General features: G+C 64.2%; 1 protein-coding gene across 2 annotated transcripts in view; it reads right to left on the bottom strand.

The window, feature by feature from the left end:
- Slc12a7 (solute carrier family 12 member 7) overlaps window positions 1-27,053 on the bottom strand; it is a 45,646-nt gene extending 18,593 nt beyond the window's left edge. The window contains exons 1-10 of one of the 2 annotated variants that reach the window (XM_027943877.2): window positions 26,879-27,053; window positions 10,201-10,295; window positions 9,633-9,755; window positions 7,108-7,254; window positions 6,009-6,063; window positions 4,462-4,592; window positions 2,609-2,850; window positions 1,776-1,987; window positions 825-992; window positions 45-143 (exon numbers count right to left, since the gene is read on the bottom strand). In XM_027943877.2, coding sequence (XP_027799678.2) covers window positions 45-143; window positions 825-992; window positions 1,776-1,987; window positions 2,609-2,850; window positions 4,462-4,592; window positions 6,009-6,063; window positions 7,108-7,254; window positions 9,633-9,755; window positions 10,201-10,295; window positions 26,879-27,002 — 1,396 coding nt within the window. In that variant the 5' untranslated portion in view covers window positions 27,003-27,053. The remainder of the gene's footprint in view (window positions 1-44; window positions 144-824; window positions 993-1,775; window positions 1,988-2,608; window positions 2,851-4,461; window positions 4,593-6,008; window positions 6,064-7,107; window positions 7,255-9,632; window positions 9,756-10,200; window positions 10,296-26,878) is intronic. The other variant, XM_027943878.2, reaches the window with a different exon arrangement.
- Window positions 27,054-27,482: the final 429 nt, after the last annotated feature.

Raw genomic sequence — 27,482 nt, 5'->3', positions numbered from 1 at the left:
CTGCTGCTGTGTAAGTGGGGAGGCCAGCGTCCACTCAAGGATACAGATAAAAGACGTGGTTACAATGGCCAAGATGGTCCCTGTGGGGATGGACTTCTGGGCGTCCCTGAGGTCCCCGGAACGGTTGGATCCTGCCATGATACCTGCAGAGGCAGACAGGAGGAGTGGCGTAACAGGCAGCCCTGGCGAGGCACGCCCGAGGCCCTCGGCAAGGGCCAGCCAGGCCACAGCTGCCCCCAGAGGCACCCGCAGCCGCTGCAATGTGGACAAGCTGGCCCAGAGGGCCCAGGCCTCCTCTCTCCACTCCGCAAGATGGCTGCTACAGGGGCAGGCTGAGGACCCCAGATGCCCTCCGCGGGAGATGGAGGTCTCAATAACCTCCTGCAAGCTGCAAAGCGGGGCCAGCGGGGCCCCAGCATGCCCAGGATCCTGCCACCTCAGTTCTCCCTCGGGGTCCCAGGTCACAGACTCCAGAAGACGGAGCCCAGTGCCGACTGACTTGCAGCCTGATGGCACCCAGGGTTGCAGGCACATGGCCCTGAGACAGCTCCGGCCTTGCTAGGCTGCCCTCAGTCAGCCCTCTCCCACCAGACCCCCAGGAGCAGCCACCCAGGGCCTGCCGCTGCCCCAGCCGCACCAGCAGCTGCACCGCAGCCCGTGTGTGGGGAAGCCCAGCCAAGGCACGCCTGGCCGGCCTGCACCAAGAAGGCACTGCAGGGCCGTGCAGACCCGGGTGGGGCGCCCCCAACCCAGCAGCCACCTGGGGGCTCTGCACCGGCGGGGGAGCGGAGCACAGGGAGGGACGGGGAGGACAGGAGGCTCACCCGTCACGGAGGGGAAGTAGATGCCCACAAGCATGGTGAAGTAGGTCATGATGTCCGTGAGGACGTACGGCAGCCCGCTGGCCCGGCTCTCCTCGGACACAGGCACGGACGGCACGCCCTCCTTCTCCACAAATGCCCCCTTGTCCGAGTACGCGCTCCACAGGTTATCTGCAGGAAGAACAGGTCAGGCAAGGATACGTCCTCTGAGATTCTGGAACCCTCTGTCAGGGCTCCTGGGGCCACACAGGCCACCACGGAGGCCTGGGAAGGCTCACACTCTCCCCAGGTCCACCTTTAGAGGAGGATGCCCAGCGGGAACCACATCTGGGAACCCCCTCCCCAAACCTCTGAGCCAAGACTCCAGCACTGCAGGAAAGCTCACACATGCCCCAGATGGCACCTCGTCCTGCACCCCTAAGTACAGGGAGGACCCAGGCCTGCACAGCGCTGACCAGGCGCTCCAGGGACCCCACTATCTGCAGACCTCCCAGGCAGACCCCAGCTGGGCCAGCACAGGTTCATGCCACCTGCATACACTGTAGGCCCTCCCCACAGGGGAGACTTCATGGCCAGACTTGCCCCTCTGTGCCCCACAAAGCCCCCGCCGAGGCCTGTTCAGAGGGCCGCCTCCTAGGGGCTGAGCACAGGCTCCAGCGCGGACACATCCAGTCCCAGCCAAACACCACAGGGCGGCCGCAGCCCAGTGCCAGGGGACAGCTCATGCTGTCCCCCACACACCAGGCCCGTCCCAGGGGCAGGGGTACAGACAACCACCGGCCTGGAGCCAACTTGCTGGCCTAACACACATGTGGCTTCTTTGGCTCGGGGAGGGTCGGGGGCCGCACGGGAGCCCACAGGCTGGTCGGCAGCAGCTGGGGAGGGCTGGCCATCCTGGCCGTGTCCACAGGACAGCACCCCGCACCCTTCCCTGGCCGGACCCGCCCTCCTTACCCAGGAGGACACCGCTGGCCACACCAGGGATGCCCTGGATCTCAGTGACATTGTTCTGCACAAAGTACTCGTCGCAGGAGGCGCTGGGGCTGGAGCTGTTGCAGAAGAGGCTCCAGAGCGCGGTGGTCACCGTGCCGTTGCTGGCGATGTGCGTCTTGGCACAGGCCTCGAAGCTGCGCTTTGCAAGGGTGCGGTTCCCGAGGAGGCAGACCCTGCACGGGGAGGCAGACCCCCATCTCACCACTTCCACAGCTGACTACAGGAGGCTCCCGAGGGCTCTGATGTGCCACACACCAGGGACAGCACCTGCTCCAGCTGCAGCAGCTCAGGACTCTTAGGGGCTGCCCAGCCCAGTGCCAGGGTCCAGTCCAGTCCTGCCCCAGTCCCGACCAGCCCAGGCCCTGGGCCCCACTCGGCCAGCCCACAGGGCCAGTGCTCCACGGATGGGTGGTGGCCCGGCCTACAGGCCCACTTGCTCTCTGACGCTGGCCACCCCCCGCAACCTCCTCCTCCACGAGGGAGACAAGGAAAGGGCCCAACGGGAGGGCCTTCCATGAGGGTGCAGGAAGACTCTGGAGAAGCCCGCTGCCCAGTGGTCCACAGGGCTGCCGGCCACCAGTGGTGAGCCGGGCCCGCACCAGCCTCCGTCCCTATGGTGTGCCCAGACCGGCTACCTGCACAGGGACCGGCGGCACCCCAGCTTCCTCCAGGGAAGGAGGGACCGCCCGGGGCCACGGCCAGCCTGCAGAACAGCAGAGGCCTGGGCCGAGGGCAGAGGCTGCAGAACCCGAGGGCCTCCCCCGCCAGGGCCACGGCCAGCGGCCCCCACTCACGGGATGTCGGGCGGGTCGAAGGCCGTCTTGATGACACCGGCATAGATGGCCAGGATGGAGAGCACCACGCAGGCCAGGAAGACCAGGGCCAGCTTGTTGACGTACTTCACGCCCACGAAGACCACCATGGCCATGAGGGCCAGCGTGCAGCTGCCGTACACGCGCATGTTGTTCAGCAGCGCCGCGGCCTCGCTGCCCGCCTCCGTGGCCTGGAAGACGGCCGCGCTGGGGGAGATGTAGGTCTGCAGGGAGCGAGGCAGCTCAGCAAGGCCCAGAGGGCCCCCGTCCAGGACCCCACACAGGGGCTTCGCACAGACCCCTTGGAGCCTCAGAGAAAGCACGTCAGGCACTGAGACACGAGGACCCTGGGGGAGGCCCACTGCACAGATCACAGGCAGTGGACATGGCCCCAGGCCCCATGTCCTTGAGTCACTCCTGACAACTGGGCCAGCCTGCGACCTGTGGTGTTTCCAGGACCAGGATAAGACTGCCCTTCACCTTCCAGAGCGGTCGCCCTGCCCCAGGCCCTCCCTGGCAGACAGGCCAGCGTGGCGAGGGGCAGGGTCCCAGCCACAGCCCTAGGAGAGGCAGGGCAGCTCACTGTCCTGCTCTGTGGCTGCTCTAACTGGCTGCAGCCTCCAGAGAGCCACCAGGTGGCCAGCCTGCCACCTGGCAGCCCCACCTGGGACTTGACTAGGACCAGCAGACACTGGCCGGGTAGAGGGCGACAGTCCAGAGCCTAGCTGCCTGGGTATGGCCCAGCACCAACTGGTGCATGAGGAACTTGCTAGAAATGTAACAGTGTCCACTTTATGCTCCGAATACAGCCCTTGCTGCTCGGGCCATCTCAGGGGAAACTCATTACCTTTCTTCCCCATCCCAGGCAGAGTGACCTGTCCCTGAGCACACACCCACCATAGGGATGAAGGCATCCAGACTTGGGGGTGGCACCAGAAGATTCAGAAATGACTGTCTCCCAAATTAACAAGTGGATCACACTCCAACAGAGAACACGGGAATGTAGCCCTTGAGTCACCCTTTAACTGCCCCTGGCCCTGCTGAGGGGCAGAATCACAGCCTCTGGGACAGGAGCCCCCTGTCTCTCCTTTGCTAGCAAAGCAATAAACCTTCTTTTCCCTTTTTCTCAAAACCATGTCCTCGTTACTGGATTGGCATCGGGAACAAGGACCCAGCTTTGGGTACCAGCAGCAGTCCCAGGCCCTGGCCCAGACCTGAATCAGAATGTGTGGGAGCCCAGGCTCCGTGTCCCCCCTGTGAGAAGGCAGGAGGGCCTCCTCTGCAGGGGAGCCGCTCAGGCAGAGGCCAGCCCAGCCCCAGCTCTGGGATCCAGCAAGCAGGGGCAGGGCAAGCACTCCAACTGCAACCTGGGGAAAGCCTTGCACTGAGGATGCCGACCACCAGCCAGCGGCAGCCGCTGAGCAAACACACCGCCCAGAAGGCGCATCCAGAAGCAGGGACAACAGGGGTGGGGCCAGGATCCTGTCAGGGGCCGCGCAGGGGGGTTCCAGGCCTCTCTCCTGAGCGCACAGACCACAAGGCCACACTGCCACCCAGGGCTCAGACGCTCGGGAAGCACCAGGTGCTCCTCACAGAGAGGACGTGAGGGCGTCCCGAGGGACACCTGCCACAGCAGAGAGCTGGCACCCAGTGCTCCATCCACAGCCCAAGGCAAGGGGGCAGGGGTCCGGCTCTGGAGGCGTGCAGGGCAGGGCACAGTCAGAGGGGCAGCATGGTGCCAAGGGGGAGGCGTGGATGGTGCCCTTTCAGCAGCATGCAAACCGGTCCCTGGGCGGAATGCCTTGGCAAGGGACCGCTGCAAACCGCAGACTCACCAAGAAGATCTCAATGGTGCCCAGGATGTACATGGCGCCTGCAAAGGTGGTGCCCAGGTAGAAGCAGAGACCCACGGCCCCTCCAAACTCAGGCCCCAGTGAGCGGGATATCATGTAGTACGAACCTCCAGCTACAAGCAGCAGAGAGAGCAGCCCATCAGGGAGCGCACCCCTGGGGAGCAGATGGCAAAGCGTGGCCCTGCGGAGGGACATGGCCCAGTCCCACCCTCCAAACTGCAGGGGACCCTGAGCCCTGGTGCCAGCCCTCCTGTGGAAAGAGGATGGCGTGGGTGGCAGTCAAGAGCCACTACACTCAGAGTCCAAGTGGCTCCCACCAAGAGGTCCATGGGACTTTAGTTAAAAAAAGAAATCAGGGAGCCAAGGTCCTTGGGGAGCTGCTTGGTGCGTTCTGCATCACCCTAAAGAGTCCTCAGGGCCTGCCACCCCTCCCTGGTCTGTCCACCAACAAGTGGGTTGACTCAGACCCTCACACCTCAGCAGGACGCCAGGAAGGTCCAGAGCACTCCTGGGGTGCACCCTCCCCACCCCAATCCAGCCCGCACCTCCCTCCCCAGGCAGCACCCCGGCCAGGCCACGGAGCTTTGTGCCTGAGCTGAGCCAGCAGAGGCTGGGAGAGGGCAGAAAGCCAGGGCCCCAGTGCAAAGCAAGCTCAGCTGCCCGCAGAGGGACACGGGGGCAGCGGGTGGTCACCACCCGGGCTGTGAACTGACGTGCTCGTTAATCATCACGCGTGTGTCCGCTAGCACGTCACCATTTATTCATCTGGAGGGGACATCCCGCTGCCTCTCTAGCTGGGACAGACCTTCGCAGGACGCAGGCCCCAGGCTGCAGGCCTTCCAGACCCCATTCTGCCCACACTCCCTGCAGGGGTGACTACATGGTGACGCAGGGACAAGTGAACAGGTGGGACTCCACGGGCTCAAGTGACAAAGAGAAGCAAGAAGGAACAGGACCAGGCCAGCCCGCACACAGGCGTCCCCACGCCCTGGGCTGGGCCATCTCGCCTGCTTAGTACTACTGCATGCTCAAGAGCCATGGTCCACGGCACGTTAAGACTCAGAACTCAAAAGGCCTTGGGCCCATGGTGAGCACCCGCCTCTGTCCAGAGAGCAGAGGCCGAGTCCAGCACCTTCCAAGCCCGCTCCAGCAAGCAGCCAAGACAGCAGCACTCACAGACGCAGCAACACACCTTCCCCGGCCCGGGCAGGGCACTGGAGGCCAGCCACTGCCCGCACACAGGGCAGCATGGCTTCCAGGAGAGCCCAGGCTGCCTCGTGGACACAAAACGCCATCCTCAGTCACAGAGGACAGCAGGCAGGTAGAGGTGTGTCTGCACGGGGGCCCCTGAGAACGGGGCCCAGGTTGTGCCATCCCTGAGCAGCACAATGCCCAGGCCACCCTCAGTCGAAGGGTTAAGGTCCAAGTCACCATCACCATGAAGCAGACAGGACTCGACCTCCATGTGCACGTGGCTCAGGTACCACACTGTGCAAGACTCCTCCAGACCAAGGGCAGGCGCCCCTTACCTGGGACCACACCATTGGTAGCGATGGCACTCATGGAGATGGCGGTCAGCATCGTCTGTAGAGAGACAGGCAGCCTTGGAGGACAACTCCAAGCTGCCCCAGGCACAGACCCTGGGCTGCCTGGGGCCCAGCCACTCACTCCGGGGCTCCTCATCTCAGAGAGACCACTGAGTGACCAGATCAAGAGGCGCAGGCCCTGCCACTGCCTTCTCCTGCCCGCCACAGAGCTTCACCTCGCACGCGCAGGCGGACCTTGGATTGGGACACTGCCCAGCCCTAAAGGCAGGGTCCATCTAGGTGTCCACCTCCTCTAGGGACCCAGACAGGGGTCCACCTATGCCTACTCATGGACACAGGAACACCCCCTCTAGGTGTGTACCCAGGAGGGTACAGGTGGCCCCATCTAGTGCCCACTTCCCCGGGGGGAGCCATGGTGTCCAGTTAGCCAGGGAGGGCCTGCCTCCAGCTACCCGTCCCTGCTGAGGAGAGCCTGTCTCTGGGCACCAGGAGTGATCAGCTGGGACAGACAGCAAGGTCTGGGGCGGGGGGCGTTAAAGAAGACTCCTGCTCGGCTGTGCTGCGGAGTCCTTCCCAGAGAGGGCACCCCCAGGTCACCCCGTGACTAGAGCCGCTCTTCCTAACCAGAGCAGGGGAGAGGAGCTGCGCTGGAGGGCTGGGCACCCAGAGGACCAACCGGACGAGGCAGCCGTGGTGGCAGAGAAGCGCGCGCAGGGAGGCAGAAGCCCTGGCGCCCCACATCTGGCCTGAAGGGGTGACGAGCCTGGGTCCTGGTCCCTACAACGGGGACCTGGAAGTGCCTGAGGCCCTTCTGAACTGGACAGCAACCTTGCAAAACCACAGGTCCTGCTGATGGGGACAGACCCGTGGCATCCTGGCGACACTGGCACGTGACACGGGGGTGGGGGCTGTAAGCTCCCCACAGCGTGCCGGGCAAGGCTCCGTGGGACCATGGCCAGCCTCTCCCAGGACCTCCCGCCCCTGGACAGAGCCCCAGCTGGACGCAGAGGGACCCAGCACCATGAAGGCTCCCGCGGGCAAGGACACCACCCCCAGGCCTCCAGGAAGACCGGCCACTCACGCAGGTGCAGCACAGGGAGACGATGAGGAAGGACTCCAGCACGCCGGCCGCGCCCACGATCCACGTCAGGCGCAGGAAGAGGATGACGCCCAGGATGTTCTGCAGGCAGGGCAGGTAGACGCCGATGAAGGTGCCCATGCGCGGGGCCTGCAAGAGAGCACTGCTGTCCGGGGAGCCCGCCAGGCCGACCCGTGGTCATGGGGTGGCAGCCATGGGGTGGAAGGGAGCCCCAGGCCCTGTGACCCCAAGGCCCTGGGGGTCCTGGGCGCACGGGAAGCTCTGGTCTGAGAGTAGGAGCCTAGTTCTGAGCCCCGGGATGACCCGGCAGTGAGGCCCCCGCTGGGCTGGGCAGCTGCACATAAGGAAGCCGGGCCAGGGCAGAGCTCGCCCACACCTCCCGCCACAGGCCTGGGTGACAGCATTTGTGGTGCAGGTGACAGAGGTGGTTTCGCTCTGAGCTCTGCAAGTCAAGTGGGCAGAGAAAGGCGTTGGGATTCTCAGCTGGGAAAAAGCAAGAACGGTGTACAATGCCCCAGGCACAAGGCCACGGCTGACCCCAGGAAGGCTGACCCAGGGTGTGGATGGCCCACGGACCCTGGACACAGAGCAGCCCTCCAGGCAGAGCCACGCTGGGACAGCTCCAGGTCCTAGCATCCTGGAGCTCGCCCTGTGGCCAGCGCCGGGACCCGCGTCTTCTGGAAGCTCTTTAGTCCTGAAAGGCGCTTGCAGAGGTCCATCGACCAGTCACAGCTCAGGAGATGGACATGCTGAGAAGGTGCCCAGACCGATGGATGGTCCTGGCTGGAAGCCAGTGTCCGCCTCCAAACAAGCTGTGTGCTCGGCGGGGGGACCAGGGAAGCCCCAGCCCCTCCATCCCGGGACCTCACCGGTCCCCTGAGCAGGGTGACCACCTCAGGACACAGGGGCTCTGCAGAGAAGCACAGGTGGCCCTGTCCTGGCATCGACTGAAACTTAGCCCAGGGACCAGCACCACATCCTCAAGCGCACTGCAGCCAGAGCTGGGTGCCTGGGGCGGGATGGGACGTCCTAGGGCCTGACCTGGGCATCCTGTACACAAGTCCACCAACTAGACACTTGCCCAAGAGCTCGATGGGAGGAGCCGGGCACTTTCCCTGGGGATCAGGCAGGCGCCCTTCCCGCTGAGCGGCTCCACAGAGCGGAGGCTGCGGGCTGCAGGCAGGAGTGTTCAGACCAGGCCCCACACACCGCACGGGTCAAGGTGTCCCCGACACAGGTTCCAGGAGACAGGATGGGGGACAGACAGGCCTGCGTCCTGAGGCCACTTGCATGTCCCGAGGCAGTGCCAGGGCAGGGACGAAACCCCAGAACACGCTCAGGCACCAATCCCCACCATGACTCCTTCCCCCGTGCAAAGTCTGTGCCCGGCAGTGGGGCAGGCCCCGGCAGGGGACCGCAGGAGGTGTGGTCCAGAGGCTCCTGAGGACACTGCCCCGTGCCTGCCCCCGGGGGTCACGTGGCCGGGTCCCCACAGCCCATAGTCCCACGTCTCAGAATCGCGGTGCTGGTTCTGCCATGTTTATGGTAAGAGGAAGGAAGGGGGACGTCCGGCACTTCGTAAAGGCCTGACTTCCCAGGGCTGTGGAGGCCAAGGTCAGGCTGGACGCTCACGGGGGAGGCGTTCAGGATGTGGCTGGGGAGGGCCTCCGGCCGTTGCACACCCTGGGGCCTTGGCCGTCATCCCCACAGGGGGACCACGGGGATGGGAGCACCCAGCTCCTGCCTCTGCAGCCCTCCTGGCACCGCAGACCCCACCCTCCACAGGAAACCGGGCCTTGGTGGGCTGAGAGCGAGGTGGACAGTCTCCTCCCGGCCCGGCTGGGGGAGCCCGTGCCGACCCGGGACGCTGGCTTCTGAGGAGCCTGGGGCTCCTGACCGGTCAAGCCCTCCTGTCCTTGGGAGGTGGGCCTGCTCCAAAGGCTCTGTGTTGGATCTGTTTGCAAGAAGCCGAGGGAAGGGGGATGCGCGGACACCTGCGTGGATCTGGGCCTCTGCCCCAGGGGTCTGCGGCCCTCCCGGGGCCAACCCGCGTCACTGCTGAGGCACCCGTCCTGGGCCCAGGGACCTGTCCTCCTGTGGCTCCCACATTCGAAAGACCAGACCCCCCTGGAGCCGTCCCCCACGAGAACCCTCCCTGGGGCTCCACTCCTCCTGAGGAGGGATTCCTGGGGAGAAATCCTCAAGCAATGCATCCTGGGAAAAGGCCATTAGGCTGGGGCAGTGGCTGAGGGGGAACGGTGAGGGCGGAGGGCAGGGGGCAGGGGACAGAGGGCAGAGGGCAGGGGGCAGGGGGGAGAGAGGAGAGGGCAGAAGGCAGCCCTGCAGGACCCTGGGCAGAGGGGAAGAAGGCCACTCCCCTCTGGGCTGCAGTCTGGACAGACTCAGGTGGGAGGGCACAACCTGACCACACCCAGGTGTGGCCCACCAGCGGTCAGCATGGGCGGGGACCAGGCGGCAGGTGCGGGCGGCAGGCAGCGTGGCGGTACCTTGGCCTCCCTGCGGCGGCTGTCCTCGTCCTCCTCGTGCTCCAGCACGCCCTGGCTCAGGTTGGTGTAGTTGGCCAGCTTGTTCAGCAGGGCGGACACCATGGGGTTGCTGTCCACCTCCTCCTGTGAGGTGGCCAGGCCAGGCACAGGCACGTGAGTCAGGTCCCCCGACACCCCAGGCCAGCAGGCCCCTCTGCCCACCGCTGGTGCCAAGCCACAGGCTGCAAGGAGCCAGAGAGGCCCTGCTGGCCTGCCCAGCAGGCTTGAGTCGGGTCAGCGCGGAGCAGGGCCAGGGGACCCCGCACCCACGGGGCGGCCAGGGCCCTTGAGATGGTCTGGGCTTGGGGTTCAAAGGGCTCCCAGAGGGCAAGCAGCCCAGACCAGGGGCCCCGGAGGGCACCTGGCATCTGTGTGCTGAGGGCTGCAAGAAGCCCGGGCAGGGCTGCCCAGCTTCTGCCCACCAGCGTGAAGAGGGGGATGGCTGAGGCCTTGGACCCGCGCCCATGGCCAGCCTGGGGCCGCTTTACTTCTGTGGGTGAAAGGCACTGCCCTGGGCACCTAAAGTTACCTCAAAGAGCGCCATGTTCTTCCCTTCCAAGTGACTCTCTCTCTCCAGCTCCACGCTGCTGAGGAAAGGGCTGCTCTCCCTGGGGTTCCCATCTCCTGCAGGAAAGGTCAGCGTCCCTCTCAGCACCACCCTCAGCCCCTCTCAGGGCCAAGGGCGGCGTGGGCTATGGCGACCTCTCCTTCTGGCCGCACGTCCACATCCCGAGGTTCCCGGGATGCTCCCCCTCACCCCAGCGTGGTCACATGGCCGTGCGTCCCCAGCCTCAAGGGTCTCCCGTGTGACCTAGGGTCAGTAAAGTTCTCTCCTTCAACCATCAGACCTGCTTTCCTGGCCCTCGCTGCTGGCCCACTGCCCTCCCCGGGGTTGGGGGGCTCCTGGCGAGTCCCAGGACTCCTGGTAGGCCTTCACCCCGAGCTCAGAAGCTGGGGGAGGCTGGACCTGTCACCCCCAGCAGAAACTGGATGGGTCAGGACCTCTGGTCACCAGACTGCAGGTGCCGGGAGCCTGAGGTCACAGGCATCCTCAGACCAGAGCACCAGACCCTCTCTGCCTCTGACCTCCAACCCCACAGGCGGTGTCACCAGCCCGGCCCACCCCTGGGGGCTACTGAACAGCACACGCAGGACTCCTGGAAGGGGACGCATCCTGGATTACCACACTCCAGCCACAAGAAATCAGGGCAACCGTCCTCAGGCCATGCCGCGCCCTGCCCAGGACAAACCCCAGTGGCCCGGATGGTGAGAGGCGATCCCGGGCACCCGCTGCCTCCTTGGGTCCCTGGAGTGCAAGACTCCCCATCCCCGGGGACAAGCACAAGCTTGTGCTGCCAGGTGGTCCTCCTGCCCGAGAACTGCCTCGGGTCCCCACGCACAGGATGGGACCCAAACCACGTGATGGCCTCAGCGACCGCCCCTGCCAGGCACACTGTGACCACTTAGGAAACTGGCCGGACTGGACCATGGGAGGGGCTGGGCAGCACTCCTCCAGGACCCCCAGGCCCCTGCGTTCACCTCGTGCCTGGCGGGAAGGTGCAGGGAGGCAGCGGGAGCTGCCGGGGTGGCCCTGAGCATGCAGGGGTGGGAGACCAGGAACAGGTTCAGCAACAGCAGGGGACGCCCCGGGGAGGCTACGCCAGGGCCCAGGACCCTGTGGGGTGCCCACAGAGGCACCCCATGGAAGGCGGGAGGCTCTGGCTCACCCTGGCAGGCGGGTCCCCAGCTGCCCCCCCCACCAAGCCCAGAGCTCATGCCTGGAGGGGCTCAGACCCAACTGGGACCCTCCAGGGAAGGCCCAGCAGCAGGCCCTGATCTCAGCCCAACCTCCAGGGACTCGGTCACGTCACAGTCCTGGAAGAAAGGGGCTACACGTGGGGGACCCAACTCCAGTGGCTGCAGTGACCCACTGGAAGGCCCTGGGCACTGCAGGAGGCCTCTGTTTAGGGACAGGGGCATGCGGTTGGGCACACAAGGTCATGAGGGTGTCCCGCTGCAAGATGATCACTAGAGCTCCCGGGCAGCGCGGTCTAGCGGTGCACAGAGGAAGCGCATCTCGAGGCTGACAGACCAGAGGTGGCGCCCCCTGGGAGCCCTAGGAACACAAAGACAAAGGGTCCAGGGGGCACCCAGAGGTGAACCACAACTGCAGGGCGGGTCAGCACCTTGCCCCGTGCGCACAGGCCACCCGTTCCTGCCAGGGTATCTGCTTGTTGGGCCCCCACACAGCCCTCAGCTGGACCTGGTCGTGAGGTGCCTCTGTGCTTTTCTGACACACTGGGGACAGACATTTTAAAAACCAGCATCCCACCTGCAGGTGGCTGACCGTCAGTGACTCCTACGCTACAGCCGGAGGGCACACATGCCAGTTTGTCTTCTTGTTTTGACAGCAGCTTTGAGTTTCAGATCCCCTAGATCCTGGCAAATCATACTGGCCTCACAGTGACTCTGTTTGTTCAGAGCACAGCTTGTCACCAGGGACCCCACGGACCTGACCCCGCGGACCTGGCCCACCCTGATGTGTCCAGGCCCACCTTGGCCTTTGTGGCTCAGGAGAGGCCGGACCGAGGCCCCAAGCCCCAGATGTGAGTGATCAAGGCCCTGAGGGCCCAGGCCTCCAAAGAACACAGAGCACCCAGTCCTGAATTTGACACCCAGCCACTCCGAGGCCCAGAAATGTGGCACCTGGTCACATGTCCCAAACACAGGCGGAGCAGGGAAAACCTTGGAAGGGCCAGCATGCCACCGACCAGAGGCCCCACCGGGAATCACCGGGCATCCGCTGCCCTGGGCACCCCAGGCTCCCCTCATCCCTGCCCCAGGGCCCTCAGGATGGCAGAAGAGAACAGGAGGGTAGGTCCTCTGCCAAGAGCTGCCGGCAGGGGCGGGGGCCATAGCCACGCAGGGCCTGCCTGTGATCTAGCCAGGTGCCGCGTGAGGACCCTGCGGGACCTATGGAGGCTCCTTCCCACTGAGCCCAGCCCCAGGTCACCCCAGGACCTGCACACTCTGCCCGTTCTTCCTGGACTGGCCCAATGGGGACCTCAGGCACAGCTCCAGCCCCCGGACCTCCAGGGAGGTGGGCTACGCCCCACGCCACAGACGAGAACTGAGAACGGGGCTGGTCCTGTGCCAGAGTGAGTGGAAAGTGAGAGAGAACAGGTCTGCAGACCCACACGTGCACACACATGCCCACACACATGCACATATACACATGCACACGTGCACACACATGCACACACACGAATGCATGCATGCACTTCCATGCATGCCTGTGAGCACGTCCAGGGCTCTGCAGCGTGCTTCCCCCGGAGGTGCTTCTCCACAGGGACTGCCACAGAGTGGACACCAAGCCAGGCCTTGTCTACGCAGCCACAGACCAGGAACAAGATGCATCAGGTGGGCGGGCTTCAGTGGGACACACGGTAGCAGGGCCAGGCCCAAGGGGAGCCAGGCTGGTGGAGCCAGGGCCAGGGGGACTCAGGAGCGAGGAGAGCAGGGCAGGGTGGACACACTCTGGAGGGACACTGGCCTTCCTGCCAAGCCACCTGACCCCACATGTGATCCACCTCCACAGAAGCCCACAGCACCAGCAGAGATGCCCTCTGCACAGTCCGTGACCACAGCTCTCAGGCAGCTCCCAGCTGCAGCTGCCACGTGCGTGACCCACATGTGGGGCCAGGACATCCACAGAGGACGGTGGCCACGTCAGGGAAACACACACACACGCACACACATATACGCGCTCTGAAGCAAAGGCACTCTGGGAGAAAGATGCCGGACATGCAGAGCCATGTGGCCCTCCACCTGACACCCCCGAAGGTCCCCAGGACCAGCTGCAGGGACGAGGCTGCCTTCCTCTGGGGAGCGAGCCCCCTCACTCGGCCTGGCCCCCCTCCACCAGGCCAGCTCTATTCTGCACGAGCAGCAGAGCCAGGCCTTTCAGGCTGCGCCACCCGGCTGCCATCCAGGGAGAAGGACCCAAGCAGGGGTGAGGGGTGCTGCACCCCGAACACAGACAAACCCCGGCTGGCGGCCCAGATGTGATCTTACAGTCCTCAGTTCCTTGTGCACAGAGCGGTGGGTGAGCCACACCACGATGACCTCGTGTGATGGCAAGGGCGGAGTAGGTCTGAGCTAGCTCTCAGAGCACTGTGGGTAACTGGGCCAGCTTCCACTGTCCAGGGAGCGCAGACCAAGGTGAGCTGGCCATGACGCCACGGCACATGTCAGAGCGACAGAGGTTTTCCACCTCTACACGTGTGCACAGTGTATGTGACCACACACCTGTGTGTACAGCTGCCTAACCCACCACTGGAGCCAGGCGTGCAGGAGCTACCTGGGCTCAGCTCCCGGAGCCCCTGTGCAGGTAGCCCCTGTGCAGGTAGCCCTGGAGGAGGTGATTCCAGCACTGGTACAGGACATGCGCCCCAAGCCTGAGGACGTGTGTGGAGCGGGGCAGAGGCAGTCCAGAGGCCGGTGCAGCCCACGATGGTCTCCCACCTCCACCCTTCAGAGTTAAGAGGTGCACTGACAGGGAGCTCCCCAAGGTGCATACGAGGGGCACAGGGCAGGGTCCTCCTCACCTGAGGGACCTGCAAGGTGGGGCTCCTCCTGCAGAACACCAGCCATTCCAGCAGTGAGTGGCAGAAGCACAACCCACCAGCAACCACCACGGGTTGAGCCAGAACCCTCCATGGCCCCAAGGACAGATGAGAGGCTGGGCATGGACAGTCCACTGTACCTCCTGACGGGTAGGTGACAGGGTAGGGGACACAACTGACATCCCCATCAGATTCAGTTGGGCCCCAGAGGCTCCTGATCTGCCACCCAGGGAAGAGGAGGCATCCTTGGGGGTGTTCTGGCCAGGGACGACACCTGATTCTGACCACAAGCAAGAATCAAGCAAATCCAAACCAAGGGACGTCAGCAAGACCCAAGCCAGCCAGGCACACAGCTGGAAAGACAGGCAGAGTCCCGCAGTGGGCGGCCTTACCAGGCAGCGGGGAGACCTCCGCTGTGGCCATCCCTGGGTCAGGCACCGACACTCTGGAGATTCTCTTTGGTCCTGCTTGTTTCTGGGGACTGCACCTGGGCTTGGTGCGTGCTGGGCAAGCTCTCTGCCACCAAGCTACCTCCCCAGCCTGCTCTAGACATAGAGAAAACATGTTGTCCTAGGAATACACCTTCCGTACAAGGAGCCTGCTCTCTGCTGCACTCTCCCCAGGTCAGGGAGAAGCGTGGGTGTGGCGGACAGGAGGAGAGAAGGGGCAGGAGGGACCGAGAGCCAACACAGGACAGCGTCAACGGGAACCCGGGCACTGGGAGATGGAACTCTGTGCTCCTGCAACTCTTCTCAGAACCAGGCCTAAAGGAGATGCCTGCTGTCGGCCGTGGGGTTCAGTGAGCAGTTCAGGGACCTGCAGGCAGCGACCCGCTGGACCACAGCACACCTGGCAGGACTCGTGGGGCGAGCGCTGAGCCCTCAGCCAGATGCTCTGTCTTAAGACAGCCCTGGCCCCGGGCCCACTGCCCCCATGAAGGGATGGACCCAGGGCCTCAGGTTCTCACTCTGTTGGAGCCAAACCCAGCTCACACCCTTGGACCAAGTCACCAGCTGGGCTCAGGTTCCTGCCTCCCGGGAGGATGTGGAAGGGCAGGTGGTCTGTAGTCTGTCCTTGCTCTGTCCTCCACCCCAGCTCCGGGTCAGGGCCACCACTGGCCTCTCTGAAGGGCAAAACAGCCCACCTGTGGCTGACCTGAACCACGAGCCACTCGGGCACACACTGCTGCAGGCGTGTGATCCAAGGACACCACCCTTCCTGGGGCCGGGGCTCCTGGGCAGGACCACACAGCACGCTGGGCACACAGCCTCCTGCAGGGCTCAGACACAGCCCCCGCCTGACACCTCACTTCAAGGTGCACAGCACGAGGCTGAAGCATAGGAGCGTGATCAAGCTGGGTGAGCGCCTGGTCATTTATCTACTTTAGAGGATGACCATGAAGACTGAGAAATCTGGCAAAAATGTAACAGAAAACACCTTACAAGTCCAGGCCAGGGCCAGCCCACAGGGCGCTGCGCGGCGGGCAGGAGGCTCTCTTGAAACAGCACAGTGCAGAAGACGGGAACAGAGCCTCAGAACAACGACACAAACATCGGAATTGGGTAAATCCCTCCAATTTGGGGCAACACTGAACACACTGCGTTTGCACCAACCCTGAGCACTCTCTTGCCCAAGTCCTGAGCCACGACCCACAGCATTCGGCCTGAAAAGAAGGCATTCGACCGGGCACGGGGCCACCTGTCCTCCAGCTACAGAGGCCGTGAGAGGACGGCCCGTCCCAGCCAGCCCTGGCAACTCTGCAAGACCTGCCTCAAAAGCAGCTAAGAGGCTGGGTGTGGGTTAGCAGGAGAGCGCTTGACTCGCAGGTGCAAGGCCCTGGGCTCGGGCCTCAGCACCCAGGAAGGGAAAAAGCAAAACCGATCCCCTTCCTTTTTTAAAAAAAGTATCCACTCAGTCACCACGAGCTCGGGTCCTAGGCAGAAAGGAAACACCCACTCCAGAGGTATCTGGGAGACCCGGACAGCAGGTGGACCCAAAGCCGAGGAGGAGCACAGCCGCCCCACTCTGCCAGAGTCAAGAGGAAAAAACCCAGATACGCCGACCTGGGGCACCTGGGGAGCCACCTGCATTTCCACAGACGGACACAAGTCCCCTGGCCTGATCCGCATCGCTGGGCGCCACACTGCCAGGCAGCATGAAGGGCCGCTGGGCTAGGGGTGAATCTGCTCACCTGCAGTGGCCTCAGTGTCCCCTTCCCCATTGGTCAGCACGTCTACGACAAATGGAGGGACCGGAGGACCAGCCTGAACAGAGGAGAGCTGGTGCACAGCCGCCAGGAGGGGGGCTGGGAACCTGCCGTGTGCTCTGGGGTGAGCCCCAGGACAGGGCACTCTGCCAGGGTGGCCTCTGCCCACTGAATGACGCAGAGGGATGGCATGCCAAGAGACAGGGGGTGACTGGATGGAGTGTCCTTGACCAAGCACTTCAACTGACACCACTGCCAGCCAGGGAAGCAGCACCTGGACGCTGGCTGTCCCCAGGCAGGCTCGAGGACCAGCCCTCCTGGCCAGGTCACTCTGTGAGGACAGGCTGGTATCCGGGGGGTCGGGAGCTCAAGCACGGTGGCCCCAAACTCATCCCCACGTCCCACCCAGATCAAGAACCCCCCTGGCACAATCCTCACGCACAGGCAGCCCCAAGTTCCCCGTCAGAGGCAATGAGCAGCCACCCACCCACCATTCTCAGGGACCCCACCTGAGAGGCACCAAGAGAAAGTCGCAGCCACATGACCCCACCAGACGCAGGTGCAGGGTGCTGGGTTCCCAGGCTGTGAGCCAGGATGGGGTGCACCGTGGGTCACCCTGTCCCTCCTGCCTCGCACTGTGACTGTGCCAGCTGCTCCGTCACTGAGAAACGTGACAAGCAGGGTTTTAAAACAGGATGAAAAAAGGAGAGCCGGAACACTGCAGGATGGGGAGGCCACCTGGACAGGGTGGGTCCTGCCAGAGTCCCCAGGGCCACCAGGCTGCAACCAAAGGTACCAACCAGGGGACTTCCCTTCGGGTGCCAGTGTGGGGCCATTTCACCGAGGTGCGCACATCTGTCAAGCTGCCCTGGCTTGTCACTGCCCCAGGGCCGGCACCTGCAGTGCCAGCACCTGCAGTGCCAGCACCGGGCAGATCCTGAGGAGCAGCCGAGAGCCTCCGATGGCCCCTGCGGCCTGGCTGGAGGAGCACAGGAAGGCAGCCGGGGGTCAGTTTCGACACAGCCCCTCTGCCCCGCTCACTTCTCACCATCTGCCTGTCGGCCTGCGTAGCCACTTCCCGCAATCAGTCCCTGTGTGTGCACACCAGGGAGAGAACCCGGGTGCTCACCACTGAGCCACATTCCCAGCCCTTTCTATGTTTTATTTTGAGTCAGGGTCTAAGTCTCTTAGGGCCTCAAACTTGAGATCCTTCTGCCTCAGCCTCCAGAGTCACTGGGATTCCTGGGCAGCTTGTCTCTTTAAAGCCCTTAAAACGCTTACTGAGTGCTCTTAACAGCTCCTGCAGGAAGTGGCCCCAAATTCCCTTGGCCACCCCAAGGCCCAGCCTGAGCCCTTGGCAGCTGGAGTCGGCCCCCACCCCCTGCCGTATCATCCCTCCCCCGTCCACCCAACACCCAACAGTGGGAACCAGCTACGTCCTGACCGTATCACTCACAGCCCCGTGCCGCTTGCTCAAATAAAGTCAAGGGCTGGGTGGGCGACCACAGGGGCACGAGAGCAGGGCCACTCCATGTGGGGACACCCAGCCGGTCTCTCTGCAGGTGGGCAGGATCAGCAGTACAAGGTGCAGGGACAGCGTGTGCCCACCCGATGCCAGGGACAAGTGTGTGCTCCTCCTCCAAGTCACACAGGGACTGCTGCAGAGCATCAGACGACCCCTTCAACAGGCCTCTCCAGGTCACCAACAGAGCCCTCACCATGGTCACCGGAAGCCAGGGGAGTCTGATGCCTAGATGTCCTGGGAGACCCCGAAGCACCCCCGGGCACACTGCCTCTGGTCAGCAGGTCCAGCAGAGGCCATGGAGCAGACCTAATGCTGCTGTGGGAACGCGCAGGGGCTGGTCCTTCTGCCTTGAGGCTGCTGGGTGTCCGGGGGCTGGGGCCTCACCTCGTCCTCTGCCCTTCCACTGCATCAAGAGGACATCCATACTGGAAAGCGGACGGCCCTCCTGCCCACCTGCCCCTCAGACGTCCAGCCCAGGCTGACGCCCGCACCCTCCAGGACTGGTGGCAGGCCCATCCCAACGTCGCCGTTCGAGGCGTACCCATGACCTCCCTGTGGAAACCCACTTGCAGACTCACCCTCACCACCAGAAAGCTGCCCTACCAGGGCGGCCCTGTTCTGGCTCCCCGCGCATCCCACAGCGGCCTCTGGGGTGTGCGCAGCAGGCAGTGGCCCTCCAGAGGCAGGCCTCAGGCCCTGAGGGGGCTCTCTTTAGACAGAGGTGGCAGGCCCTCTGGCCGGGGAGGGGCGGCCACTCTTCTAGACACATTGGGTGTGAGCAGACCTCCATGGTTGACAGGCGCACCCGGCGGGCAGACCCCAGACTCAGTCCTGCCAAGCCCTCAGCAGCCCCGGGGGTCTGCTCTGGGACACCTGCTCAGACCCTCAATTCCCAGCCATGCAGGCCAGGGAAGGACCCCCAGTCGGCAGGGAGACCCCTTCTTGGGTGACCAGCTGCAGCCTGTCCAGGCCTCCTCTGGCTGGACACGGACGCTCCGCCCACCCTCGCTCCTCCGCTGGGTCCAGGCTTTAGCGCTGGTCTCTCAGGATGGCTGAAGGGAGGGGCAGAGAGCTCTCCAAGACGTAGCCAGAAACACTCCCTGTGGTCAGTGGCGCGGGCTGGCTAAGGATGCCCAGCGGCCCCCCGCCCCTTCCTGCCACCAAGTGCGGGCAGGAAGTCTGCCTGGCTGGACAGCATTGGAGGCCTGGCGAGGTCACACAGCGGCCTGTCTAGACACAGAGGCTGCAGGCCTGGGGGAGCAGTGGCCAGCAGGAGCACACCACAGGGCACCCACAGCAGATGAGCCCCGCCTGGCAACCTCAGGAGCTGCACTCAGCCCCCTAATGCCAGACACAGAAGACCCACCCCACCCCCAGCACCTCCGGAAGCCACTTCCTGGTGACAGTGCTCTCAGAAGTGTAAGTGCTGGGACAGCGTCTGCAGGCTCCAGGAACCGGGCAATGACGACCTCTCCTTTGTCCCCCAGCCCTGGTACTTTCTGCACCCTGAAACCCAGCAACCTGGCCAATCCCGGCCATGCAGCACCCCGGGCGCAGCACAGAGAGTTCTGCCTTCAGCCAGAGAGCTGAGCAGCTCCAGGCCAGAGTGTGGGGATTCTGACAGCAAGATTCTGGCTGAAACGGCCACACATTCTGAAGAACAAACAGGAAGTACTGAGAACAAGAACCACCCACAGCCCACCAGCCCAGAGGGCCAGTCTGCATCTCGGGCATTCCCGGCCAGCATTCCTTCCTCTAGTGAGGGCACCGGGAAGGGCCCGCCCAGCTCCCGACCTCGAGGCTGCAGAGAGTGAAGGGTTACCCTCGGAACACCCCTTCTCCGCCGCCCCCCCTTGACCCTCCCGATCACCCAGACTCAGACAGGCGCCTGGAGGCCCTGGCCCCCGGGGCACACACATCACGTCAGCAAATCGGACGGTCACCTCCGCACCTACATGCTCCCCGTGGCCGCAGCCTTCCTGCAAACCGCACCCTTCACATCCAGTAGGTGCTGCCCTGAATGGTACCCAGGCAGCCATCCAGGACTGAGGGGCTCTCAAGCAGAGATAGTGGCTGGGGTGCCCTAACACCAAGGCCGCAATACCCCAATATGAGTCCAGCCCCGCAGGGTCTGCCCAAGCAGCAGGCTGGCCCCACCCTCCACAGGGACAGTGCAGGCCAGCAGACACCGGCCAGCCAGGCACAGGGGCAAGGCTGAGGCCCGGGTGGGCAGGGAAGCCCAAGGATGCTCAGCTGGCTGCACAATGCCAAGTGCCCGCTCTGCATTCAGAAGTAGAGGACCACAGAGCCCAGCAGGTGCAGGCAGAGGCCCACGCGTGCAGCCATGGGCCTCATGGAACACACATGCCTGTAGGTCTGTGTGCTCACACAGTGTCAGACACGACAGTTCCCACTCACCCACACTCACACACACGGCAGTCCCTGTGCACACACCCTACACACTCATCCACGCACACCCACACAGGCCCGTGGCTCACAGGCCCTCGTGGCACACACACCTGCAGGGAGCCGCAGACTGTGCCACCAGGAGGCAGGCCCAGGACGGGCCAAGCCCTGTGAGCGCACAGCCACATGATTCTGGGACTTTCCATCTAGAGGACATGACCCTTTGAGGGGAATGCAGCCTCTGGTGACTTCAGCCCCTGACACCCCGTCGTCACGCGGCTGGGGCTGGTCCTGGTCCAGCCTCTCTTCCCCAGAGACAGGGCTGCGTCAGAGCCATGGAGGCGCAGCAAGGAAAGGGCCCTGGGATAAAACGGGGGCAAGGTCACACCTGCGCCTCGCGAGCCCCGCAGGCACCAGCAGAGCCCTCCTGGGGCCAGCTCCCGTTACAGGCCGTCCGGCTGTGGTCAGCACCCTCCACTTATGAGGGAACCCAAGAGAGGCCTGGCGCGGCCCAGCTCCGCTCCCGACCATACTCGATCCTCCCCGTGACTGCGCTGCCCCCGCCCTGAGAGCCTGCCGACCCGCCGGCGCCAGGGACCTGCAGCCAGAGCCCAGGCACGGGAGGTCACAGCCACCTTCAAGGTGGGCCACTCCTGTTGAGGGAAACCAAGGCAGACACTCAGGGCCACTCTGATGTCCTCAAGGACACAGCAGCCTGAGGTAGACATCCCCTGACAGAAGCTCAAGCGGGGACAAAGCCAGGGACAGTGGCCCCAACCCCTCCAGCGTCCCCAGCATGGGGACAGCCCCAGGACACAGGCGCACTGACCAAGCAACAGGCCAGCGTGCATGTGACACCAACGACCCAGCCTCAGGCCAGTTATTCCGGCCACCTGTAAACAGGATGGAGCAGCTGACCCCTTCAGACCCTCCCCAGAGGGCCATGTGAGTGGACGTGGCCCTAATGGGGCTCTCCCAGGCGGAGGCAGTAAACGGCCCTCCTTGCTTGCACCATGACACACTGACCCAGACCCACAGCCCTGCACCCATCAGTCCTCTGAAGAATCCACCCAGGAGAGAGCAAGCAGAACCCGGGTGTGCCAGGGACCCGCTGGAGAGCGCCCCACAGACACCCCACACCCCCGAGGGCCCCACAGCAGCAGCACAGCCCTGTGGTTCACTCCTGGCAGGAGGGACAAAGACCCACAGCTGTGGACCCACCCAGGTGACAGCTGGCTGATCTGCAGTCAGACCCCCTCTGCAATCTCCCTCTGACTATTTGTGGTCACTCCTACACCCTGAGCTCACCACGCCCAGGAACCCCGACCCTGCCCACTGCCTGGACACTGTCTGTCCTCTCCTCAAGCCGTCCACTCCAGGCCCACTCGGCTGTTGGCTACAGAGCTCCCTCACCCCAGAGGAGGGTCTCCTTCCTGAGGCCCCAGCCACCAAGGGCTCCTGCCCCAGAGCAGCTGTCACTGCAGGAGGACCACCCCACCCAGCTGCCCAGCTGCCCCAAGGAGAGCGGTTCATACTCAACCTGAACTTCAAACTTTGCTCTCAGGGCTTAGGCCGCAGGCAGCTTGGCCCTCACACTTCAGCAGGCCTGCCTGCCAGCGACACAGGACCCCAGATGGCACACCAGCTGGACCGCTCCCTGCTGTTGGGAGGTCACCAGACCCACCACCACCCAACCGACACCCAGCTGCGCTGCAGACAGGAGAATCCTTCCATCCACAGCTCCCAAGGACAGAAGCCCCAGGAAAGCCATCTGACCCAAGGTCACCAGCCCTCAATACAGGGCCCAGGCCTGCCTGTGAGTCCCCAGGGCAGGTCCGGCAGGCTGCCCTGAGTCCAATGGACAGAGGTCCTGATGAGAGCATCTTCACTCCTATCTACCTCCCTGAGTGCCGTGGACAGGGTTCACACGCCCAGGCCCACTGCCAAGGTCTGTGACATTCACTGGCCACTGCAAGGACTTCCCATGGCAGCTGCTGCCCAGAGCCCTGGACACAACCTCACCCTTTCTCTGGGCAACCCCTTCTCCAAACGCTGCTGCCGACCACAGGGGGGGACATCTGGGGTCAGCTACCTGAAGAAAACCAGGACCCTCCACTTATGAAACCCAGCAGTACTACCCCCAGAGTGATGGACAGCCACATGATCCCCAGTGGCCTCCCAGGGTCCCTTGAGGCTCAGGGGACGTGGGTGTTCACACATGTGTGTGCATGCTAAGTGTGCACACATGCAGCTGGCTGCCCAGCCACGGAGTCCTGAGTGCACACCTAAGGGGCTGGGGACAGCAGCCACCCTGCAGGTCTGCCTGGCCCAGCAGCTGCTCACAGCCACGGCAAGGCCTCCCACAGCTCAGGGTGCCTCCTCCAGGCGAGGCCTCCTCTCAGGTGGGGGCCCTGCTCTACAGGGGCACCCTGGGACCCCGTGGTGTCACATGTGCAGAGGCTCCTCCTGGCGGGCTCCGAGCCTGACACACCCCAGGCCAGGGACTTCACACTCATCTGGGGCTGGAGTCCGCACTTCTGGGAGGCCAGCTGCTCATCCTTGTCACTAAGGGATCCCTGCTCGGGCTCTACATGGCACCTCGCCACCCCCACCCACCTCTCTGCTAGCACCTGGCCCCACCATCCCAGCATTCTGCACTCGCCTCCTTCTCGGCAGCCACCCTGACCCCCACCCCCTCAGACTCACTCATGACACCAGGGCTGCTTACTGGACAGACAACCCGGCCACAGGGAAAGGCAGGGGACAGCATCCAACACATGCATGCCCCTCTCTCTCCTTGGTGTGCACGCACGCACACACATGCATGCCCCTGCCACACCTCAAGACGCAGTGCCACCACCTCCTAAGGGCACGGCCTATTGCCTGGAGACAGACAGACAGACAGACAGCCAGGAACACAGGGAGCGCCTCCAGGGCTACCTGCTTCAGGTGCCTCCTTGTTCCCTGGGTTTGGTTTGGCCCTGGGACCCAGCCTCGGCTGTTGGGCAAGTGTTTGCCACTGAGCTACACCCCAGTCCCTCCTTTGGCTGTGGCAGCAACTTGGTGACGGCACGTTGGACCGCCTGTCTGGCCCCATATTCACAGACTGTCTCCCCAGATGCCAACCTCAACCCCAGCTCCAAGGGTTCACAACAGGGTGGTTTGGGGTCCATGCCCGCCTGTCCCTGCTCAGAACACCTCTGATCTCACTGTGACGCAGTCCTCCTGAGATCAGAGCGGCCACTTCCTGACCCTGCTCAGCAGGACAGGACCTGGACCCCTGTGCTGGCTCCCCTGATCCCCACTTCCCTAGCTGGCCAGACAGGCACAGCCTCTCATCACGGCTGGCAGCACCCCTCCAGGGCAGCACAGGGCATCACCTGCTGCCAGCCTGCCCCCAACAGGACCAAGGTGGCCGAGGACTGTGTCAGGGGCAGGGCTCACTTACAAGGGAGGCAAGAGCCCCGAGGTGACCCACGTGAACCCAACAATGGAGCACAAACCATGAAAACGGGATCCAGGCAGAAAAGGGACCCAGAAAGAGGAACTGGAACCCCGGGAGAGGAAGACTGAGCTAGGAGGCCAGGCTGGGGACAGAGCCGACCACGTAGCAAAGCCTTGCCAAGGGCCAGCACGGAGGCTCCTTCCTGAGGGAGGGCCTGGCACCTTCCCGGGCAGTCTCCCCACATCCCCCACAGCATCCCGAGACCTCAGCGGTGGCACATGCCTGGGGACGGCCAGTCTGTGCAGGCAGCAGGCCCTGGCCCTTCTCTGAGGTCAGAGAGGAAGTCCCCGCCCTCCGACACTCTGCACCACTCCCACCAGAAGCTAAGACTACTGTGCCTTCTCACTTTCAAGAGAGATCTCACACCAAAATAAAACTCAGGAACATTCTGTCCTGCAGAAGTGCTGATGGGCGTGGGGAGGCCAGAAGGACTTACTGCAGGGTGTGACCCGGGAGCAAGGGACCCCAGGCCATTCCAGAGCACAGGAGGGGTGGGCAGAAGCTAAGGATGTGGGAAGTAAAGCAGGAGGTGGGCGGCCCTTGTCTGCCCCTCCCCCTCCCAATCAATGTTCATCCGTTTTGAGGAGCAGGTTCCTCTGGGGGAGCCTGGGGGCTCCATTACCAACAGATACCACTCAGGCAAAGGGGACACCACTTCTTTCTTGGCTCTTAGGTGCCAGTGGCAGGCCTCACCTGGGTCCAAGCAGCGGGGAGGCAAGAGTAACGCTTCCACCACGGCTAGCTCTGAGAAATCGCCCTGGCCATCATGTCCTAAGGAACAGCAGCTGCCGGAAGCCCCGCAGGGCTGTCCAGCTCCTCCAGCCCTGCACGTCACAGTGCAAGAGGCCCCGGCTCGCTTGAGTCGGCTCACACAGGACCCTGGGTCCCAATCCCCCACAGCATGGTGCCTCCAAGGTCCACCTTCCCCACCACCACCCCAGGAGGCAGCCCAGAGGAGGGAAAGACCTGCGGTGAACACAGATGACTCCCAGCATCAGGGGGCTTGACCCTGTCCTGCAAGGACCCCATACCACAGGCCTCTGGAAGGCCCGGCTGGTCCCAGCTTCTGTAGGACTTGCCCACCAAAAAGAAAAGCGTGTGGTCCCTTCCCCTGCTGGCCACGGGGCACACCTGAGCACCAACTCTCAGCTGGCAGCCCCTATTAGAAATCCGGACACAACCAAGCAGATTCAAAGACCACAGCACAGCCACTCCCAGGGGCACAGGCAGCGGAATTCCAAAAACCTCTCCGTGGAAACGCAAAGCGCCCCAAGCCCCGGATGCAAGTCCTACAGGAGCTCCGCCAAATTTCACAAGTCCAGCTCAGACCATAAAAAGGGCATTAACAAGCACACAGGAGGCCCACACTTCCCGCCAGCACCCACGGTGAGCGTCCTCAAGCCCTCAGCGGGAACTGAGAGCAGGCAGATGGCAGCTGTGCTGAGAAGGGACAAGAACATGAGCAATGGGAAATTACCTCCGACTGAAACAAACACACTCAAGTTCTGGAGAGAAGTGAAGGCGGCCTTCCCTAGGCTCATGGATACCCAGGGAGGGTCACTGAGGCTCCTTCTGGGAACCCAGAGTGCAGCCCCAGAGACATGCCAGAGTGAGCTTAGCCTGGACAGAGCATATCCAGGAAAGAGCGGACTCACAGGCTCTGCCTTGACTCTCACCTAGTCTTACACCTCAGCCAGGCAACAGCCCTGACCAGCTCCAGCAAGAAGCATCAACCACCGTCTGTGCAGAAGAGCCTGGACAGCCAATCCCAGGGAGAGGGCACCAAGGGAGGTGGCAGGACTGACCATGTGTGCTGGGCCACTTCACAGCGTGGACCCCTATCCCACGTCTGCTGGCTCCTGAGGTGTGTCCAGAGCAAGCACCCAGACAGGGGCAACAAAGCTTCTGAGGCCAACCAGCTGCAGGACTGTCCCTTGACGGGCCTGCACTCTTCCTCTGCCACCTCTGGAGCAGGGAGCTGAGTCCCCAGCATGATGTCCACACACTGTGCACTGGGTCCTCTCACTTCTAAACAGCCCCAGAAGGAAGGCCCTGGGGCCCCAATTTCCAGAGAGGAGCTGAGACCCACAGATGAAGTAGCTAGCCCAAGGTGACCCACCATCTGCAGCAGGGAAGCCAGACTTAGAGCTGGGATGGAGGGAGCTGGGATGGAGGGACCCGGACGGGGAGACTTCCAGGCCATCCCCACCCACAGAAAGTGAAAGTGCCAGAGAGCTGGGATTCCAGAACAAAGAGCAAAAGGGGGACACTGGCGCCAGGGGCCCGTCCTCAGTCCCCCAAGGACTACTGTCCTTCCTCAGGTGACCCCAGGGGAGGTCTGGCTTGTCCAAGGTCGGGCAGAGGCAGAGCTGGGATCCCAGCCCGGACTTATCTGCGGCCCTGGCCCGGCCAGGAGTGAGGGAAGGCAAGACAACGGGTAAGAAGCACTCTGGCATGCCACCACCCAGGGGTCCGCACCCACTTCCCACCCACCAGGTGCCACCAGGGGCCTACACACACACACACACACACACACACACACACACACACCCGCGTTTCCATGGCTACCTCCAACAGCTCTGCCCCTCCTCCCCCGTCCCAGCCAGAGTTGAGAGAGAAAAGTGGCTTCCGGTGCCCCTGGCCCGGGTGCCCAGGGGCCAGCCACGCTGGGGAGCCTGGGTCCCGGCCCTGGCAGGCCCTGCGCCGGCCGCCGGGCTTGGGGCGAGGGGATCTGCAGGCAGGGGACACCGGGAAAGGAGCCGAGGGAGAGTGGCGGCCAGGGCGGCAGCCTGCGCCCCGCCTCGGGGGGCTGCGCGGCCCGGTCACCCCTCCTGCTGGGCCGCCCCGCCAGCCACCGCCCGCCCCAGGCCGCTGAGCGCGGCAGACCGGCGGGAGGCCCGGCCTCCGTCTTTGTCCGGCGGCAGGTGCGGTCGCGCTCACCCGGGCTGGGGCAGTCGGGCTCCGCGCCCTCGGGGACCCCCGGCGCCTCCGCCAGCCCGGCCGCCTCATCCACGCCGCCGTCGGCGCGCGCCTCCACGGGCACCACGGTGAAGTTGGTGGGCATGGCGCCGCTGCCCTGCGCGCTCCGGCCGGGCGCAGCCGCCGCTCTGCCGCCGGGACCCGGGCGCAGGGGCGGGGTCCGCCCGGCCCGCCCCGCCCCGCCCCGGCCGCACGTGACCTCACCTGCCCGCCCCCGCGGCCCGCGGAAAAGTTTGCCCGCTGCCGGGCTGCTCCACAGCCGGCCCGCGATCCCGCTGCCCACCCCCACGGGCGGTTCACCCGCCCGCGCCGCAGGCCACGCCCGCCTCTAGGCCGAGACCCACGCTGGCGAGGCCGACCCCTCCCGCTTCGGACCTGCTCAGGCCCCTGGCCTGGCTCGGGGCCCTCCCAGCCTGCCCGAGCAAGGGATCCTGGGTTAGCCTTGGGACGGGGTCCTCTGGAGCTTGCCCCACCCCCGGCGCCCTGTTAAGATACTCGCGAGAGGGATGTGACCGGGACCGCCCCGTGCCCCAGACTCATTGTGTCTGCGGCGGGAATGCTCTGC

Source organism: Marmota flaviventris, chromosome 5 (assembly GCF_047511675.1).
Source record: "Marmota flaviventris isolate mMarFla1 chromosome 5, mMarFla1.hap1, whole genome shotgun sequence".
Classification (NCBI taxonomy): Eukaryota; Metazoa; Chordata; class Mammalia; order Rodentia; family Sciuridae; genus Marmota; species Marmota flaviventris.
The sequence above is the reverse complement of the archived record's forward strand: the minus strand, read 5'-3'. Positions and strand labels throughout refer to the sequence as shown.